At 31.6% G+C, this 21,543-nt stretch overlaps 1 protein-coding gene and 1 pseudogene across 1 annotated transcript; both read right to left on the minus strand.

Moving 5' to 3' along the window:
* Positions 1-16,663: 16,663 nt before the first annotated feature.
* Positions 16,664-18,030, minus strand: LOC112592599 (homeobox protein SIX6-like). Its single transcript, XM_025336709.1, has one exon. The coding sequence runs from the start codon at positions 17,369-17,371 to the stop codon at positions 16,664-16,666; it is 708 nt and encodes a 235-aa protein (XP_025192494.1). The 5' UTR covers positions 17,372-18,030.
* A 1,307-nt stretch (positions 18,031-19,337) lies between these two features.
* On the minus strand, positions 19,338-20,471 carry LOC112592618 (annotated as a pseudogene).
* Positions 20,472-21,543: the final 1,072 nt, after the last annotated feature.

Below are 21,543 nucleotides of genomic sequence, written 5' to 3' on the forward strand. Positions count from 1 at the left end.
CAATTTACATCAAAATTGTCTATTCCGAGATTTTTTTAAAACATTTTCCCATTTTCAAGTTTTGATGATACAAAAATAGACGCACATAAATATATGTAAAGTATATACCTAGTATATAATTAGCAGAAAAATTGTACACTTATATTAAATAAGCATCATAATAATAATGTAAAATATTGTATAATACAACTTACAAATGAAACAATAAAAATAATAAACTTACATTTTGACAAACCATATATAATACGAAAAATATAACATGACATTATTGGCATTGATATTTATCGCGTCATGTTAATAAAATACAGACGTGCGTGTGTAACTTTATACACTGTTAGGACTTTCTCTGACAATCTATATAATATCTTCAATAATGATAAATAAATATACATACACGTGATGTATAAAAACCAATAGACAATCTCGGTATGCAAGCGTTTACCTACAGTTAATTACCATCATGCAATAATTTGACGGATTTTGAGCGTAGGCCGGTTTTAAACTAATCTCTTATTCATCTATAGGTATGTTTTATAATATATTATATGTAAATAATTTAACATGATATTTTAAAACGATATAATCCCGATCAATGTACATTGGCAAAAAAATGTCAATGGCGTACAACAAATGTATATGTAATATACATTATATACATACATATTTATACATAAACCTGGACATGTATTATACACAGCTCACACACATATTGAGTAGATATTATATACATGTACAGTAAAAAACACATAATATATTGACCGCCCTAGGAGCCAAGGTAAGACATGCGCAACAGACCACCACGAATGTGCGCCGTATGTCAGCTTAACCGAAACAGGTGTGTGTGTGTGTGTGTGTATGTAGATAGATAAAATAGATAAATAATACCGCGGTCCGTGATGCGACGTCGACCAAACTATGAATGAAAAAAATGTAACGTATTAAACGTACACTTAGTTGGGTTGAAAACGTGAAAGCGTATATATAATTTAAGAAAAAAACTTGGAAAATGAGTTGTCGTCTATTTGGCGTTGGATAATAATATGCGGTAAACAAGCACGCGATATTCTATAATATTATAACGCACGGTTCACTAGTAATGGCAAACGACGGCGACCGGGGCAAAGACGACGCACCGCGATCGTCGGCCAATATAATATTGTACATATTATAATATCATATAACAGAACGTGCGGCTAACCAACTATCATCTATATAATGCATATATATATATATACATACATACGTCGTATATTATTATTCAACTACTTATATTCTATACAATATTATATACCTATAACACTTGCATAACATCACGCAGACATACACATAATATAATATATCGTTTGTCGCGACCATCGAGAAAGTCCCCTATATTTCGAAACGAGGTTTTTGTTCGTCTTCCAAACGATATGTTAAAATATATATATATATATTATTTACCTATATATTTTTTGTCATCGTATATATAATAATACTCGTCAGTAGTGTATTATACATTTATACCCAACACACACACACACACACACATCTGCGATGCGCCCCGGCACAAAAGCTATATTATATTTTATGTTGTTATACCGCCGCAATGACCGCAAACCAGGTGGACCCGGTCCGACAAGAAGTGTATGCGTCGTGTGTGTAACCCGAAACGCCGCCAACAGAAACTTATCCGTGCGGTGGCGGCTGCGAACTCCTCCGCCGTGAGCCATTGTCGAGATTGCCCACAGCAGCAGTCAGATTGCCACCGCCAAAACGGAAGTCTGCGGCGCCCACGACGTGGCAATCTCGTCGCAAAGATCGCGGTCGAAAAAAATATAAAATGCGTATAGGTACAGTGGCGTGTAACTGGGTAAAATAAACTATAACGCGAATTTATATATACCATAACCTAATTGTTTGTTTTTACACAAATTTTAAAACTCGTTTTATGGCTGAGAAATAAATCATACATACCCAATATCGTTAAGTAATATTAAGTTCATAAAAAAGGTGTTTACGGCAGAGCAAAAAACCGATTTCGAATCGTTAGCAATTAGAATGAAGAGTATAACATGAACCAACAGCCAATCGCCGGACGAGATTAATGGTGCCATATTAATATTTATTATACGTTATTACTTATTTAAACGTGGATAAAACAATAACAATAACTATACATTACGCGAATGACGTCACTTTAAATGACAAATTCACAATGTAGAACCATATTACATAATGTATAAAATATACGTGAATGATGAATATGTACCTAACTCTAATATTGTACGTAATAATATGTTATTCATTAAATATATTCAACACAATGTCAGTGCCTATCGGCTGTCGTGTCTGTTCCCGCGGTCCGTCGTGTAATGAGTATTATACTATTATACGTTGTAAGTTATAACCTATACAGAGTACAATATAAACTATGAAGTCTTGATAATATTGGGCTGTAGTAGGCTACCTATGTACACTCTCATAGGAACGCGGATTATTGTTGTCGGAGTGTAATGTGATAGCATATACTACACCAACCCCCATAATATGGCTATATATACATATTATAATATATTAAACACGCGCGCGCACACGCACACACACACTCGTAAATAGTATTATATTATTATACCATTATTACAATGTGAGTGTGTCGTCGGACAAATCCACAACGGGTTTGGCACAGCATGTAGGCGCGCTTCTCCGGTCGTCGGTCCTGGCTAATTACTAGCCGCCGACTACGACTGTATATATTATACTTACATTCATATATTCATATGTGCTCATGTATTATTACACCCGCGGTCTCCAACTGAGAGTGATTACACTCTTTGTAGTTGGTATACGTATATGTGACCTACACAAGAGTACATTTGGAGAGTAGAATATGATATACATTATATATATATATATATATATATATATATATATAATACGCATATAATAATAGTTCTGTCTATAGGTGACAGACGACGCGGAGTGTTGAAATGTATACCACCGTCGCCGCCACCGACAACCATATCAATGAAACGGTGTACGAGAAAAATACCTACATAATATTAAAAGTAAATACCTATATACAACACGACACGACGCGATCACGTGAAATATAATATATTATATTCGAGTGCGTATATGTACACAATTTATTTACAAAATAATAAGTTACATGGCACGCGATAATAATATACAAGTAGGTACCTATAGTATCTACTATACCTACTTATGCGTATCGAGAGAGTTATCTACAGCCATAAGCAATCTGTGGTGACAATTTAGTTCAGGGTATCAGCCAAAATCCGCACACAATTTGATACCCTACAGGTGTTTGTGAGAGGAAATTTAAATTAAGAAGGAGCTCATAAAAATAATGTAGGTATTTAAACATTATTATTTATTATACATTTCAAAAAACGATTATTTAGGATGGCGATGGATAATAATCGAAAAATCTACAAGTTCCAAATATACACTGCTATAGTATAATACACATCACATACTTTTGGACATCAACCATAATAGTCACCATAATCATCACGTGTGCTTAAAATGTTGTACATATATAAATATTGAAAAGAAGTTATCTATAGAACGTTTATTTTTTTATTTTTCTACCCGGTTGTGGGGCGTGCTGCTGTCACTATTAAAACAACGTCTTCGTACACATATATTTATATTATAAACTTATATATATATAAATATGTGTACCACAGGATGACACCCGTCGCATATAGTACGCGTATAGGTTTGGTTAGCAGGTATATATACAATATACCACTCGTTCGCCCACCAACGACGAGGTCTGTCTATGCAACGGAGACACGACATTTACTCACATACCTAAATATATATTATGTTCACTTGGCCCCTTTTTCGCTTCTCCGTGATAATATTATATTATTATACATACAAGTATTAAGTATATACTAAACGTAACGTATATATATATATATATACATTTTGACGTAAGACGTACCACATCTGTCATGGGCGACAACAACACGTCACTGCAAAGTCGACTCCGAGTATATTTTTATACATCGTGGGCGTTCATCAATTAAAAATTTAAAAGGCACTAAAAAGTGAAAAAATTTTTCGCATGTATACTTGAGTTTTTGCTGTACACTGCACCCGTAGCGTGTCGTTCAAAATATTATAACTGCAGTCTTAAAAGTCGCACGAGGAAACGAAAAGTTGATTAAAAACTACATACGAGTATTGTTATACATCTCAAAAATAACTGGTTTTCGCCTTGCCGTAATACCGGATATACAATTTAGATAAAAAAAGACGTATCGGTGCCTTCGAATGTCGAAATAAATCACGGCGTGATGACTGAAAGACGCGAAGATACGTATACATGCGGGTTACGTGTCGATCTAAAGCTCTTTCGGGGCGACGAAACTATGGGTATATTATTGTTTTACCGCGACTACCGCAAACGCTGTTACCAAGAAGTCGAGGTTATTTCGATAATACAATATAATATTATTATTATTGTCGTCATTGCGACACGGCACGCCGGCTATGATATATAATACAATATTATATTATTATACCGTATAGATGAGCGCGCGCTCGCGCGTATAGGGTTACGACGACTTTGCGGCGGCGGCGTACCGCTCGAGACACAAAGCCAACCGGTTTTTTTTTCAGCAAACGCGCGCTGGGATCAATAATACCGTTGCGTTGCCGTGTATCGCCCGCGCCGTCGTGCGTCCAACACACGGCATAATAATAATAATATATAATATAATATTGTATTATAATGGAAAACTCGAATCAATGAGCCGTGTAAACGAGATAGACTTGTTGCGTGCGCGCGGCGCTGGTCGTAACCGGATACCCAGTCCGCAGCAACGACATCGTTGGCAGTACGATGCGACGACGTAGGTATATAGGTAGGTAGGTAGTTAGGTAGGTAGGTATAAGGTACCTATACCTATTACCTATAATACATACATTATAGGTATATATAGTTGGCCCACATGTGCTATACACGTTCGCTTGTCGTCAATACACGCTGTAATGCGCAAGTCGATTCGCCATAGGTAATGTGTTCAATCCCTTTTAATAATAAATTAAAATTTTAATTTTTGGAATTTTTAAATCGGACCATATTTTCAACTTCTTGAGTGTTATTGTAACTACTACTGAAGAAGTGTTCTGTGGCGATACAAACGTGTATTTTTCAAATTAGAATCCCTATCGTTTTTACTGATAACAATACACCATGAATGTTTTATTTTTATTTTTAAAATGTCAATTTACCAACAAAATTCAAAAATTAAGACAGATATAATTTCTCGGTTATTAAAATGTTTATACTATGAAAATAGTAGTCCAAAAATTAGTGTGTCGTATTGGATCTATAATATACACCTATCATGGATTATTTTTACAAATTATAAAATAATGTTGATGAATTAATAGTAATAACTAAAATTTAAATTCATCATAATCCCACATCTTTCAAACCCATTATTATCATGAACCAATTACATTATCGGATTATCCTAAGCTACAAAGTTAAATAACTCAAAAACTACTCGTTCAAATTTTAATTTAGCAAATGCACTAGATTATTTACAATAAATAAAGGAGGTTTTCATGTATCAAAAACATAAGCTTATATCTCCATCTCCACAGGACATTCCATTAGTAATACAATAAAAAACCGAGAATTTGAAAGTATAATCTTTAAGTAATAAATATATTTATTTAAAATTTAGAATAATTACATTTTGAAAAAAAAAAAAAGAGGGAAAACGTGTTTGATGAATTAAATAGTAGGTACAAATATTATTATGACGGTAAAAACATACACGATTTATATTATTTACCTATCATTGATCGTTATTATATTATTATTATTATTATCGCACGTTAAAGACCGGCTGAGCGCGCGCGATCAACAGACTCACCGCCGCCGTCGGCGTAACCGTATACCTACGCCTGCTGCTGCAGCAGCCGTTATGCACGCGCGCAAAATTCCGGAATTAATTCGACAAAATGGTTGAGCAATATTATTTACAACGTTCACGATTATTATTATACACTGAACGTCGGCACTTGGCAGATCACTATTCAGACGACGCAATAATAAATAATAATAAACGCGTCGCGCGTGGCGAACTTTTTCTTGTATCGACTTAGTCGATCCGGTTTGTCATTTTACATTTAAAGTGACAGGCCTACGCAATTTAGTTTTTGTTTGGTTTCCTTTAAGTGGATGTAAAAATTAATATTATATATATATTTCCAATCAACAGATCTTTGATTGACCGAATGACTTCTATATTACACATAATATTTGATATATATCTATATAAAATATTATTATAATATATATATATATACACAAGTGATTTATAAATTTATATGAGTATTTCTATTAAAATTGGTTCAAAACATAGAAGCTTTAACAATATAATATTATTTACCCTATCGCACAATATAATAGCATTATATCTCTACTTTTATCATAACAATAATTTACTAACGTTAAGACTATAAAGACGTTACAACGGAATATTACGTAGCGTTGTATATTATATTACAACGGCCGTGAACATATTAAGCCATATTTCCATATTTTGATGTCATCAGTATGATATTATTATACCTATATTATATTTTATCTCATAATCAATCCAGAGCTGTGCCTGTGCGAGATCCCAAATTTCTCGGAGGTACGTTTATGTATTTTTGATTTTTGTGTGGTTGCGGCATATAGGTACGCGCATGGCGCATATATTAATAAATAAATAAGTTTATGTAGATTTTTATGTAATATTATACTTCACTACAGATTAAATGGGTGTATATGTTTATTGTATACCACGCCGCTTTCGAAGATATGATATCAATACGTATATAGTAGAAAATCACGGACCAAGTATATTATTATACACATAAAGTGGTTGAAAATTTAAATTATATTTTAAAATTTAATAACTCAAACCATATCGTGTCCAATCCAGACGTACGGAAAAGAGTTTTAAACGTATTATTATAGTTTTTTTATCATCTATAAAATATACTATATTTCTTTTTTGTTGCCGCCAATTTTACATAATATAATATCTTATTTTTATATGTTGTATTATTATTTTATAATAATAAATTTATAACAACTTTTTTCATTAGCGATAATATTACGTTAAGCGTAGATCGAAAGCATAACTAGTATAAGTTACGTAAAAATTTAGAAAATTAAGATCAAATGAAGTCTGCAACTCCTATTAATTAAAAATGTACAATATTAAACATAATATAATATTTTATTATCAATCTATAATACTGTTGAAACTCATTATAATCGTGACAATATGTTTTATACTTTAATTTAAACATGCTAAAATGAACATTTTAACGATTTTATTAAACATTTATTGGTATATTCTAAAGTTTCCGTGATATAAACTTTTAATTTTAATCTAATAAACCTTTACTTTACGCCTGGGCTTAAAATGAATAAGATCACTTTCTTAAAATTATTACATGAATTTTTTAACATTTAAACATTTTATTTTCAAATTCAAAATACTTTTAACTTTTATTTTACCTATATCTTATATACTGTCAAAAATAAAATATTTTTACCCTATTCAAATGAGATACATGGAATAAATACAAATTTGTTAAATCGAGTAAATCTATAAATATTATATATCACCTAGTATTATACGAGCATAAGTACATAATAAAATTTATTCAATATTAAACGATATTTTACTGCATAAGTTTTGTCTATCAGTAATATTTAAGTATAATTATTGTGTCAGCAACGATATAATTGTATATATTATAATAATATAATATATACTTAGTATATAATATTAAATTTCGTAATAATGTTGACAATAGAACTAGGCGTCATAAGGCGTTTAAGGTTTAACTACAGAATAATTTTCTGTATACCTATATCTAATATAATATCGTATTGATATCATAAAAGGGTTAATATGTATAATATATAGCTGCACAAGAGCATATAATTTATGTTGTATATATGTCATATACATTATACTGAATTGTTATTTTTTGATCTAATCGCATTTTCTGATCGAATTTTTTTCACAGTACCTATATACGCATAGTATGTACAATATGTACCTACGTCGTATATACAGCGTACACACACACTCCTATATACATATATATATATACGTGTATACCCCATGTCAATGTAAACGAGAGGGTATATTTTAATATATACATATTGAATATCTGTGTATGTGTGTGTGTGTGCGTGCGTCCGGATTATACGTATTATTTTTATATATAGGTAGGTACTGCAGTATACACGCGTAGTAAAATAGTATGAACATAATATAATATATTATATATGAATATACGCGTTCACGTGTTATTTTTGATAATGGTCGCTGCAGAATTTGACACCCGAAGGGGCAGCTGCTACTGTTGTACCACCGTTTGATCCGTCGTGATAACGCGCGCGCGCACGGACAATGGCCTAGGCAAAAATTACAGGGCATGTACGCGTATCTATATAAAACAAGATCGAGTAGCGCACAGCGTGCATACGTCTGCGGCACCTATATGTACACATATATATTTATATAGGTATTATTATACCGGTACATGGAATTTTTCGATTAAATACACTACGCGAATTTACGGCCATGTATTATGTATATACTTATTACTTATATGCCACTGTATAATATAATATAAAAACCTACAAGGTTATGTGTTATAAATATATATATATTTATATGGGTTTTCAGAACGTATATTATAAAATGTGATGGGTAGTCCATTATCATAAATATATATATATATATTGGTACAAATTAAAAAGCGATTCTTAATTTATCACAGAACATGTTTTGATATTCTGTTAAATAATCTAAACCTATGTGAAATGATATGTTCACACGTATAATTATAATAACTAATAAGCAATTCATATATTATAGCACCTTCTATAACATCAAGCGGTTCACTCTAACTGCCAGGTTCGATTATATAATTCGATTCCCTATAGTTATCATATAATATATGATATAGAGGTAGGTATATCCCGTGTACAATACAAGTATACCGATCGTATATTATCTATATATAATATACAAACGTATTATCCTATAAATTATAATTATATCGCATTCATGATATATATATATATATACTCATATCACATATCGCGTGTTTCATCTATCTATAATATATAGCAGAAATACTTGATTCGTTTTTATTTTACTATTTTTTATTTTTCAAAAAATTCTGCCTAAAATTATTAATATTATTATATAGTTATATCACGTGTAGAGAAGACGATCGTCCAAATAAATACATTCTATACGCACGTGAAATCAATATAGGTTCAAAAGTGACGGTGGTTGAAGCAGCGGTACTACATCATGTTTATGATGGGGTATTGGGGTATACATATAATATAAGTTATATATATATATATATATGTATAAAACAAAAGGTGGCGTATATGCACACATGACACACACACACAGATAATAATAATAATAATAATATATTATGGTATTGAATGTCATCATCGTTGGCATATAAAAGTGGTACACACGATTCTCACGGTCGTCATTCGTCAAAAATGTGTCCTCTCTTGGCTGCCTTCTGTTTGTATTTCGTCGTGGTGTATGTCCATCGTCGTATACACATTACACACACAAATGTAATATATATATTATATATATTTATATAATATGTGTTATACAGTATATAATATTATCATACAAAGACAACAACCAACAACAAAAATATTATAATAGATATAGGTACACGGCAGCGGGAGCAAGTGGTATAGTTACATATACATCATTGTCCTCGGATATGTTAACGCATGTACCTACGCCATACATATATATTTATATACAAACATATATATTTTCCTCTGAATTCACGTGGGTAAACAACTCACTCGTAAATGTACTTATATATACTTAAATATACACGTTATTATATATAAATGTATACGGTAATAATATATATAAGAAAAAAGCTTTTATGATATTTTAAATTGTATATGTTGAACATAACAATATGTTATAGGTACATGTGTATATATTATAGGAACAATCTTAGTAATTTACCTAATATCTACCGCTGGTACACCCGTGAAAACAGTTTTAAGGCTTTCCAATCGCATATATTCTACTGCAGTGCAGTGCTACAGCCATTATTATCGTGTAATTTAAACATAAATCTATACATTGTACACATTACATATTATTATCAAATAATTACATATATATTTATAATATATATTACACTTGATTGATAAACTGATAAAAAGTAAATTTTCTATTTTATCAAGACGGTCTTAAAAATAAAAAAAGGTTGAACAGTTTATGTTTTGAAACACCTTAATATATCAACAAAATAAAACAATTTAAATTTAAAATAAAATAATACATGTATTATATATATATATTTTATAGGTACATTCAAGTATTTAACCCAAATATATTTAGTCGTTTAAAATTCAATTTGGTTGGTACATAATATATCTATAAAAATATAAACATAATATCTTACGCACTTTTATTAGCATCTGAAATGAATGGAACAATATAATATACTGCAATAAAATAACAAGAGCACACGCGCGCATAATTAAAGTCATTTGAGACTCGTGACGATCGTAAATCACGTGAACGTTATGTTTTATAATGTATATAGGCACACTATACGTCTAATCACGTATAGTAGCGTACGAATGGTACCCACAGATAATAGGCATGTACAAGCGTTAACGACAGCACTCAGCGGCTGAATATATCGATTTTAAAACAACACGTGTCATTTGATATATAGGATACATCGATATTATATATGTATACAATTATACATGTATTCCAATTATATCATAAAGTACCAACTAGATTGTTTCAGTCATCGGCCGTGGCCTATAAGAATACGTTATAATATTACACGTACATATTATAAATATGTTTATATATATATATGGAAAAATGAAGTATTTTATCGGTGGTTTTGGTAAATAATTAATAGATGTTATATAATACAAGTAATAGAACAAAAAAATTAACGAAAATAATAATGAAAAAAAAAAATAATAATCACGATTTGTTGTCATAAATCATAATATTATATATTACACGAGAAACGCGATGTACGATGCCATTTTAACCTTGTGATATGCACAATGAAGTACAAATTTAATATTATCTGCAAAGTGTTAAAATATAAATATAACATTTTTTTAACAAAGCGCGATTCGATAGTATATAGATAATACATATTATAATCATATCCTATCGTATCTAGTAAGTCTGTACCTACTTAAAATGTGTTAATCGTCGAGAACGGAAAACGAAACAGTAGCCCTAGCGGATCCTTATATACACGTATCCAGGGGCAGAGAGGGAAAAAATTCAAGCCTGGAGAATAAATTTCCTTCAGGCTATTCAACTTTTTTATCTTTTGAATAAAAACTTTATTTTATTTATGTATGTAATAAATTTTATATTTTAAATGTATATAAGTAAATATCAACTATAAAAATTCATTACATATAGGTATACCTATATATTTTATTAATAAAACTATTAAAAAAAACTTTAAATCTAAAATAGTACCCACTATCTAATCAAAATGTATTAATCTTAAAATGCTTTTACATAATATATATATTAATAATATGATCGGTTTTAAATGAAAAATCATTATGACCAGAGATATTTTCAGTATTCGTTATAAGTTTAGGTAAATTTATTTTACAATAATATGAATTTAATTTCATGCATTGTTTTACACTTTGAATCAATTACTTTTTACTTTTTTTTTCTTTCTCTCTCTTTCAACACCGTCTTTCCTTTTCTTATCATCACTCATTTCGAGGAAAACCGGAAAATATTTAATATTAAAATAAGTATATAATATTTAAAAACAAAACTTTTTAAAACGTATGAAATATAAATGTATAGTATATAAAGGTACTTCACTAGTCCATCATACTGTATTCTGTTAAGTAGATATATACTCTGATGACAAAATATGGGAAAATGTATATTTGACTCGATAGTCGCGAGGCGATTAGGTATTATTGTGTCGCAGAACTTCGGCGAAAGTTATAAAAATAGATGGTGTGTTAGTGTGCACAACACTGCATAACGTGGGTATGTCGTAGGTATATAGGTACTAATGTACTATATGTACGGGCTACAGCAAATTCACGTGGATCACCCAATCGCTTATCAGAATTCAAAATATCAAAAATAATATAAAAATTATTATTAATTTCGTTTTCGTGTAGGTATAGATAAATTAACTCCTCACATTACTCAACACTATTTTCATGATTTTTTTACTATATATAGGTAGGTAGGTATATACTTCAGACCAATGGGCCATTTAGCTTTCAGACCACCGGGATTTTTCCCTGTATCCCGGTGGGCCACTCCGACCCTGCGCGTATCCATTAAATAATCTATGGGTAGATATAAACATATTATATATTCAATAGTCTCGACTCTTCGCGTTTCTCCGAATGACGACAGTTTAAATCGTATTTACGACTTTATCGCGTCATTAAAAAATTAATTATATACTTTATGCGCTATTGCTAAACTAAAATATTGTTATTATTGTTAAATACATAATATATAATATAATATTACGTACAAGCCGAATGAATCGACGTATATGTCACAGCGTATATTATTAATATAATTCATGAATTATGATACAGGTACTGAGCGATGAACGAGATACCGCCGTAGAAACGCGCATAAAACTATATACTCTATAACGCATACGCCTCATACATGCGGAGTACGATATGTCAAAGATTATAGGTAAAACGTGTGCACGCGTCAGTTATTTGCACCCACTCCCTCTCTCTCTCTATATATATATATATAATGATACATAAGTTCCCTTCGCCCGGTTGAACCGACTTGTATTATATTTCATAAGCCTACCGTGGTCCGTGATACACAGAGCCGATTTCATCAACACGGACGATCGGGAATGGGGATAACAATATTTATTATTATAGAATATAGATGTTACAATAAATGTTATTTTAAAAATCTAAATACTAAAAACTTATCCTATATACCCCATGTACCACTATAATTTATTGTTATTATTCCAGTTTTGGTTGCAAAGACTAATGGCTGCACCCGTCAATTTTATTTTTATTTTTACAAATAAAAGTAATAATACTCTCAAAAATTGTATAATAATGAATACGAAAATGAGACAAATATTAAAATATATTTTTTTATAAGTTCACGCATCGAATGTCTCGGCAAATTACATGGTACGTATTAATAAGTGTATATTTATTTAATACATATAAGTGGATACAAGGTATAAATTTTTTATTTATATTGGTAGCTAGTAAATAACTATATTCTTGTAAGGTAAAATAATGCAGTGTGTCAATTAACGAAAGCGCTTATTTTCGGTCGGTGCGCACGTAACAGGTTCGATGTAATTTGTACATGTCAGTCGTTCAATCCTCCCTAGCTGGTATATGCAAGATTTTATTATGTAATGTTATTATTATACGTGGTATTGCAATGTTCAATAATTTAATACCTATACGAATTGAGTAGTCGATAATGAAACACACACGATTTATATATAGACGGTAACATTATTAATTGAGAAATAATTAATATATATATATATATATATATATTATTCGTGTATGACTTGGTAATTTTTATACTCAATTGTTCTGTGTGTGTGTGTGTTAACGACATTATATTATATTATACTGTTATAGTATTTACTAGTGGTATATAGCTGCAGCAGTTATATTATTAAATATTGTACACGGTATAGTTTCCAGTCAAACTACGGTGAATCGAATTAAATATGTCAAAATAATAACGGGCGTCTACTTAGGCGATTGGTAATATAAATAGCATAATATATACGTCAGACAATTATTCATTTATACCGGCTGTACCAATGCTAGGTTTTTATGTTATCATTTAACATTATAGTATTTGCGATAGTCGAATACAATAGAACGCGTACATATAATATACCTACTCGTATTACGTACTGGAGCTGGTGTAATCGTATCCATTTATGTAATATTATTAGTTATTATTATTAGTTAACTACGATCGTATGTTATATATATATGTGTGTGTGTGTGTATGTTATAGTAGAGCGTGCACTACTGCATATTTTGAGGTAAAAACTCATTTCATTTTTTTTTTTAAATTCAGTTTTAAGCAATTAAGCTCGATAACAAAATATATTTCTCACGGCATATATTAAGCAGAATTAAAAATCAAAGATTTCAAATAAAGCATGAAGTTACCAATTTATTATAAAATAGAAATAATATATACTTTTCACCCCTCAAAAAATAAATAAATAAATAAGCTGAATGTAGCTATTATAATTATATGATTATGACTGCATGCAGTCAATTACTGCAGTAATTTGTTATTATTAATATATTTTGACTTGCCTACAAAATAATTATACATACATATATACAATTTACTCAAACACCCTCTACCTATAAATCTACGGTGATAACGTGCCATGTCGATAAATATTAAATATTAATTCGAGTAATAAGCAATAATATTGTTTTTAAAATATAAAAAAATATAAACACATTCGATCTACCTATATTACGAATATTCTTATTATTCTACCTACACTATAATAAAATCTCATTGTAATGAGAGATTTATATGTAAATCTATCATATTCTATAATATTGAATGTACCACCTGCCTTCCCTGCATTCATTCTTAAAAAAAAAACTTCGCATTCGTTCATAAAAATAAAAACCAGTTTATTTTTCTTATTTTTTTATGTTTGGTCAATCTTAACGTGACTATCGTATATATAATGTAAATATATACATATAAATAGGGACGAGTTATCTTTTAAAGAGACAGAATATTAATGAATATATATGTATTATGACCTAATGGGTACATAATAATAAAGCTGTATATAGAAGTTACCTACATAAAAAATAAAATTGTGGTATAAATATTATATACACTTAATTATAAGTAAATATACCTAAATTGAATTTCCAAAAATAAATGCAAAAAATATAAAGTAGGTATGAACAATAAATAGTAAATATTGTAGGTATATGTATTGTTTATCTAAAATTAAATGCTTTATAATACTCATAATATATTGATTTTTTAATGTACCAGTTATGTATCGACACTTTAATTCCTATTTCATAATGTATATTTCGTACAATTTATAATTATATTGATGTCAATACTGTGTAATATAGTTGACATTATATAATATAATACGCAATTTTATATTTTTTAAATGTTTATTATTTTACTATTATAGTTCGAATAGTCAAATATATTTTACATTATTTATACGTTATGTATTTAATTATTATAATTTTTATTCAACAGTGTGTTTTTACATAAATTTGTCTAAAGTATAAATCATTTGTTAAGAAAATATATCATTTTAAAATTTTAAATTAAAATAACTATTATATAAAAATTAAAAAGTAAAAACAATACATTAAACATTATCAAGTATAATCAATTATCTTTAATGCTCTTTAAATCTATAGGTTTTTGATCAAAAATTGTTTTTAAATTCGAATTTCAAATAGTTTATAAAATATTAAACATCATAGTTAAAGAAAAAGAAACAGCAATTTAATAATTTATCGAATATAAGATTTTCGGAAAATTCTAAAGATTAATATTTTTATTGATATAAACAGCCAATAGATAATACCTATATTTAATATACCTATACTTATAAGTTATAATGAGTTTTAAATAATGTTAAATGTTTTATAATTTATTTTTTTCATAAAAAGAATCATGATTATAAATTTAAAAAAAAATATCAAAGAATATGATTTTCTAACAAATTTTAAAAATTAATTAATAACTAATAATTATTGTATATCAATATATATAGGTAGGTACTCTTCAAGAGTTTATAAAATATGTATTAAAAATCATTAACTAATGTTTTCTTTTAATTTTACTTAGTTTAGACATAGATAATCTTTTTAAGTATTTGTATAAAGCTACTTTTATTGATAACTTAAAAACGCATTAAATAAGTTATTTATAATATTATGTTGTTTAAAAAAAAAAAAAAAAATGTATTAATTATAATACTTTTAGTTCATCTATATTTTACATACAATTTATACTATTGTTTGTTAAATATTTTTGCTTTTATTACCGGCCGTATAGGTATGCATACCAAAAATATACTAGCAGGTGGTATATACCTACGTGTTATGCACATAGTTTAAAACGTAAAATTATAAAATAACCAAAGTAATCAACATAAATAATTTTCCGAGCGTAAAAATGAAACGCTTATAATTATATATTTTATTATAATACCTATCAACATGGCTTATTTTTTACCTATGTCTTCAATAATCCGTGCGAAACGAACATGGTTCAAAAGAATAATTCTATTTATAATATATATTTTATAAATATTTCACGCAATAGAATAGATAATATTATGTGATAAGTAATATCTATATATATTATTGCAATAATATACATAATATGTATTTATATATTTATAGTTGCAATTTATTAATAAAATTTATCATTATATAACTTATCTATGTTGTGGGTACGGAATTGTTCATACATATCGTTAAAAGTATTAGCTGGGTATATATGAATTATAAATGCAAAATAAAGACTTACCTGTTTTTAGCCGCCGCCGCCCGGTCGCGTTGCCTGCGGTTCTTGAACCAATTGCCCACCTGCGTGGGCGTCAGTCCGGTAGCCTGGGCCAGTTCCTTCTTCTTGGTGGGATTGGGGTACGGGTCCTGGAGATACCATTCGCGGAGCAGGCTTCGGGTGCGCTCTTTGAAGCAGTGGGTCTTCTGCTCGCCGTCCCAAATGGTCCGAGGTAGCGGGAACTTCTTGCGGACGCGGTACTTGTCGACCGGGCCCAGCGGCCGGCCGCGCAGCTTCTCGGCCTCCTGGTAATGGGCCTCCAGCCACATAGCCTGCAGCTTGCCGTGCGAGTCCTTGGTGAACTTGTGGTGTTCGAGTATGGTGTACATGTCGCGGTAGTTGCCGCTGTGGAACGACACTATGGCCCGAGCCCGGAGCACGGCCTCGCTCTTGTTCAGCTCGACGATGTTCGGATGGGCGACGGGCAACGACCACAGGAACCGGGCCAGCCGTTCGATGTCTCCGCTCTCCTCGAGGGTCTCGCACACGCTGGCCACCTGCGACACGCTGAAGTTTAGCATGGGCAACCCGAACATGGGGTTGGGAACCATGGGTGGCATGGGCGCGAGCCGCGTGGCCAGCGGGGTCACGGGGCTGCTGATCGGGCTCACCGGCGATCCCCGGCCCGACGACGAGTCGGTGGGCGTCGAAGATATGCCCAGTGCCATCGCTCTACATGCCACGCGCCAGCCACGAAACCGACGGAATATTATGCGGATGAGCCGCGGCGGTGAGTTTGCAGCCGCAGTTCAGTCGCGGCGGCACAACGACGGGCAAAGTAAAATATTATTACGCGGCGCACGTAGAATTTGTCCCGCGCGCGACGAGGACGATAATCGCAAACTATAGGTATACCTACCCAACTAGATGCGTCGACGACGAGTATGAATATTCATACGTTATTATGTAATATTATTAAAGTATTTAAACACGATCGCGGGACATATAGGTGTGTGCGCAGAGATTTAGACGTGACAATAATAATAACTGCGGTAAATAATATGTACGCGATAATTATTACGGCGGCGAACTAGGCGTATGGTTATAATACCATAGTATACGCGGACGGGTAGGTATATTATAATAACGATATGATACTGGTGACGGTATTATACTACCTACAACGCGACGGACGTAATGCGGTCGTCGCGGCGACGTACGTGTAGACTGTATACGGCCGAGCGGCGGTGTGTATGATACGACACGATACGGGTGTGTGTGCGTGCGTGCGTGCGTGCGTGCGTGCGTGCGCGTGGATGCGTGCGCGCGCGTGTGTCGTCGGTTCGGGGGGATATCGTTTGCGTCAGATCATCGGAATATCATTGACCGGCCGAATACTACTGGTGCGCGACAGTGGCGGCGGCAACGGCGGCAGGGTGAGAGAGCGACCGAGTGAGAGGTTTCGCCCGCCCGCCGGCCCCCCACTACCGTCTCGCGACCGAGGTGACGCGCCTCCTCCCGTTCCGACTCAAACTTCCGTTCCCGCTCCCGCTACCGCCCCGGGTTATATCGTCCGGCGTCGTCGCCCCGCCCATGATTAGCCGCCCGTCGCCATGGCCACGGCCAATCCGGCACGGGCGTATCCTGTACAGCCCCGTATAGGTTACAGCGGCAGCGGACGGCTCGGTGCAGTGATTGATACACTCGGGTGGGGATTTCCACAAACAAAAACCGTGTTCGGTAGCGCTCAACCACACCTCTATTATATTATATTCCATACACCGTGGCCGTCGTCGTCGTCGTCGTCGTCGTTATCGTCGTCTATGTTCGGTTTGGCCGCGGCTGTCGCGCACACGCGCAACACCGACGTCAATCGCCGTCGCGTGTAACGATATTATAATATATTATTATATTATAATGGCATGATAATATGTTTCAATTTTTTTACATTATTTTCGCGTACGTAATATATGTATGACGAGTACGCGTTTACTTACGTTACCTATAGGTATGTACCTACGTTACGACGTGTAGATACCACCAGAATAAATATCATTAAATCCCATCGAAATGAAAAAAATTCCATCCCTACGGACTGCAGCAGCAACAGCAGTGTCGTACGTTTGGTATAGAGTGCAGGTAATAATATAATATCAATGTGTATGAGCCATGAGGTATCAAGACGTTCAAATACACTCCTACGGTACAATATTGTGTAAACCTAATTCATAGATATTACAGCTCGTTCGTTTTCCCGATAGATATATAAATATATGTTATATTGTGTGGTCATTATCCTATATATTATCTATAATATAACATATATATTATTAAACAACTTGCGGTTTCTATATAATGCTATTAATAAGTATATATAACATGTTTTAGTGTTTTCACCTATATAGGTACTGCTGTAGAAGTGCAGCTGACTCACAGTGAAAGGAACCATTTGGGTATTTAGACTTTTCGCGGATCGTACGACACAACACATCAATATAGGAACAACTATGTACATTGCAGTACAGCATATACCTAATGATTTCATTACCTATACCGCCATACCGGACGCATCGCACGTGTAACAATATATTATTCATGATGACACGATAAATACATCACTGTACTTTTACAGTAGTTAATACACTAGTTGCTATAACCTGATATACGACAATTATTGTACCTATACCTAATATACTAATTAGATCCAGATTTCTATAATAGATAAATTTATTTTAATTAATTTTATTTATTTACTATATTGCTTTTTGTACAAAGAATTGAATCTCATAGGGTTTTCACTTAACAGCGATAACTATTACGTATAATATCACATTATATAAAAATATAGACACACCTAACTCTAAAATGTTTGTAAATCTTAACCTACAAATTTGTTAATGTAGTAAACCCAAAACCCCTAAACTCTATTTTAGTTATTATAAAATAATATAACATGATAAATTATACATAAAGTATAATTTATGGTATAGCAACTAATGCGTATAGGTAGATATTGATACAATTATACGGATATTAAATAAAGACTAGATCAAGAGGTGAAAACAACAAGTTGTTTCCTCCATATACATAAAATACACATTAAAAATAGGATATGGGATCATCACGCCACCTTTTTTTCATAGATAAGACCTATAAATATGGGTAAAGCACCTAACATTAGGAGAGAATAGGTATAGTTATTACAGTAGACTTGTGTACAACGTGCTTACGACAATAAGACTTAGATTTTATTTTAACTATTTTTTAAATTGTATATAATAAAATATTCATTTTATTTGTAACTTTTAAAATAAAGTGATTCTTTTATTTTTAAACTACCTACTTTCCTCAACACATCTCAAGACTACTTCGAATGTGCGACATCGTTAAATAATAATCGTGATATCGATTACAGTGTCCTGCACAGTGATCACTATATACACTAAGTTTATTAAACAATATTTTATCTAATACTAGTGTTTTGTAACTTACATACGTGTGCCAGAGACGACACGATTACAATGCGAGCTGGTGCTGAACTTCGGATTCTATTGGTAACAGAAGCAATGTGAATAAAAAGTATGCCAATAAATGATTAATTATGCCGAATTGAAGTTTAAAACCATCTTCGGTTTTACCCTTAGGACACGTCATGACGCCTATAATATTCGTTAAGTTGGATTTCATCATAGGTCCTGCAACTTATATATAAAAGTATAAGACTGTCAAACATACATTGTGCACTGAACTAACCGGCATTATTCATTAGCAGCTAGTGAATTTGTTTTTCTTTCTGTAAAATATTTTTCGTTCAACATTTAATTGAAGCAAAAGATACCAAATCCAATTCCTCTATGATCAGTTGTCCAAGTCCACCACGATTTTGGACACTGCCTGTTCCGCTTTTTTAACATCCCGGCACGCCATTATGAATTTTGCACCTGAAATCATAATTTTAGATATATTATACTTTACGTAATGTAATAATGTAATATATTTACTTAAAAAAATTAAACTTTACGTAATTATATATTTTCGTAGTTTACTGCGTTTACGAATAATGTTGGGTATAAAAGTCTATTTTATTCAATTTTATATTTTCATATATATAACTATTTTAACTTTGATAAAATGGTAGTATCTACACTTTTATCCATTCATGCGATTCTTAGCTGATCATAAATTCTGGGATAGTTTATATATTATGTTTATAAATTCATTGCATTATTATGTTAAATTCATAAATGAACATTTACCTTAACACTTTCTTTTTCGAAAATACTACTGTAATCTTTTATAATTCTTAGGTTATTCTTAAATGTTATATAATTTTCTTATATTTATATGTATATTGCATATAGGTATATATTAGAACAAATATTTTCGTGTAGGAATAGTTTCTCTCGAAACTATTGAATAATTTTACGATTTTTTTCACAGAGTTATTTCAAATACTTCCTCGAGTATTCCTATTTCGCCCATTTTTTAAATTATTGTCTGATAGAAGGAGAGGAAGGGATGTATTGTACTTAAATATAACGATTTTTCGGAGAGGCATTTGAATAATTTTACGTTTTTTTTTTTTTTCATACAAAGTTATTAAATTATAAAAACTGTAGTATATATTATTATACAAATATTATAAATAGTTGCATTTTTTTTTTAAATAACTGCACGCGGTTAAGTCGAGGAATTTAGCTATAGTAGTAGATATAGTTATTTATAAATTCAACACCTACGCCAAATACGTTACAATAAAGCTAATTTAATGGCACGGTGGATGGGATTCATTCACAGAAATCGACCACGACACGCTATCTATACGCATATATAGGTACCGATATATTATACGCACCAATGCGGCAGTGCATATTTTATTTCGTAAATTTATTTACCTAAA

This window comes from Melanaphis sacchari, unplaced genomic scaffold (genome assembly GCF_002803265.2).
Source record: "Melanaphis sacchari strain LSU unplaced genomic scaffold, SCAv2.0 Contig182_pilon_pilon, whole genome shotgun sequence".
NCBI classification, from domain to species: domain Eukaryota; kingdom Metazoa; phylum Arthropoda; class Insecta; order Hemiptera; family Aphididae; genus Melanaphis; species Melanaphis sacchari.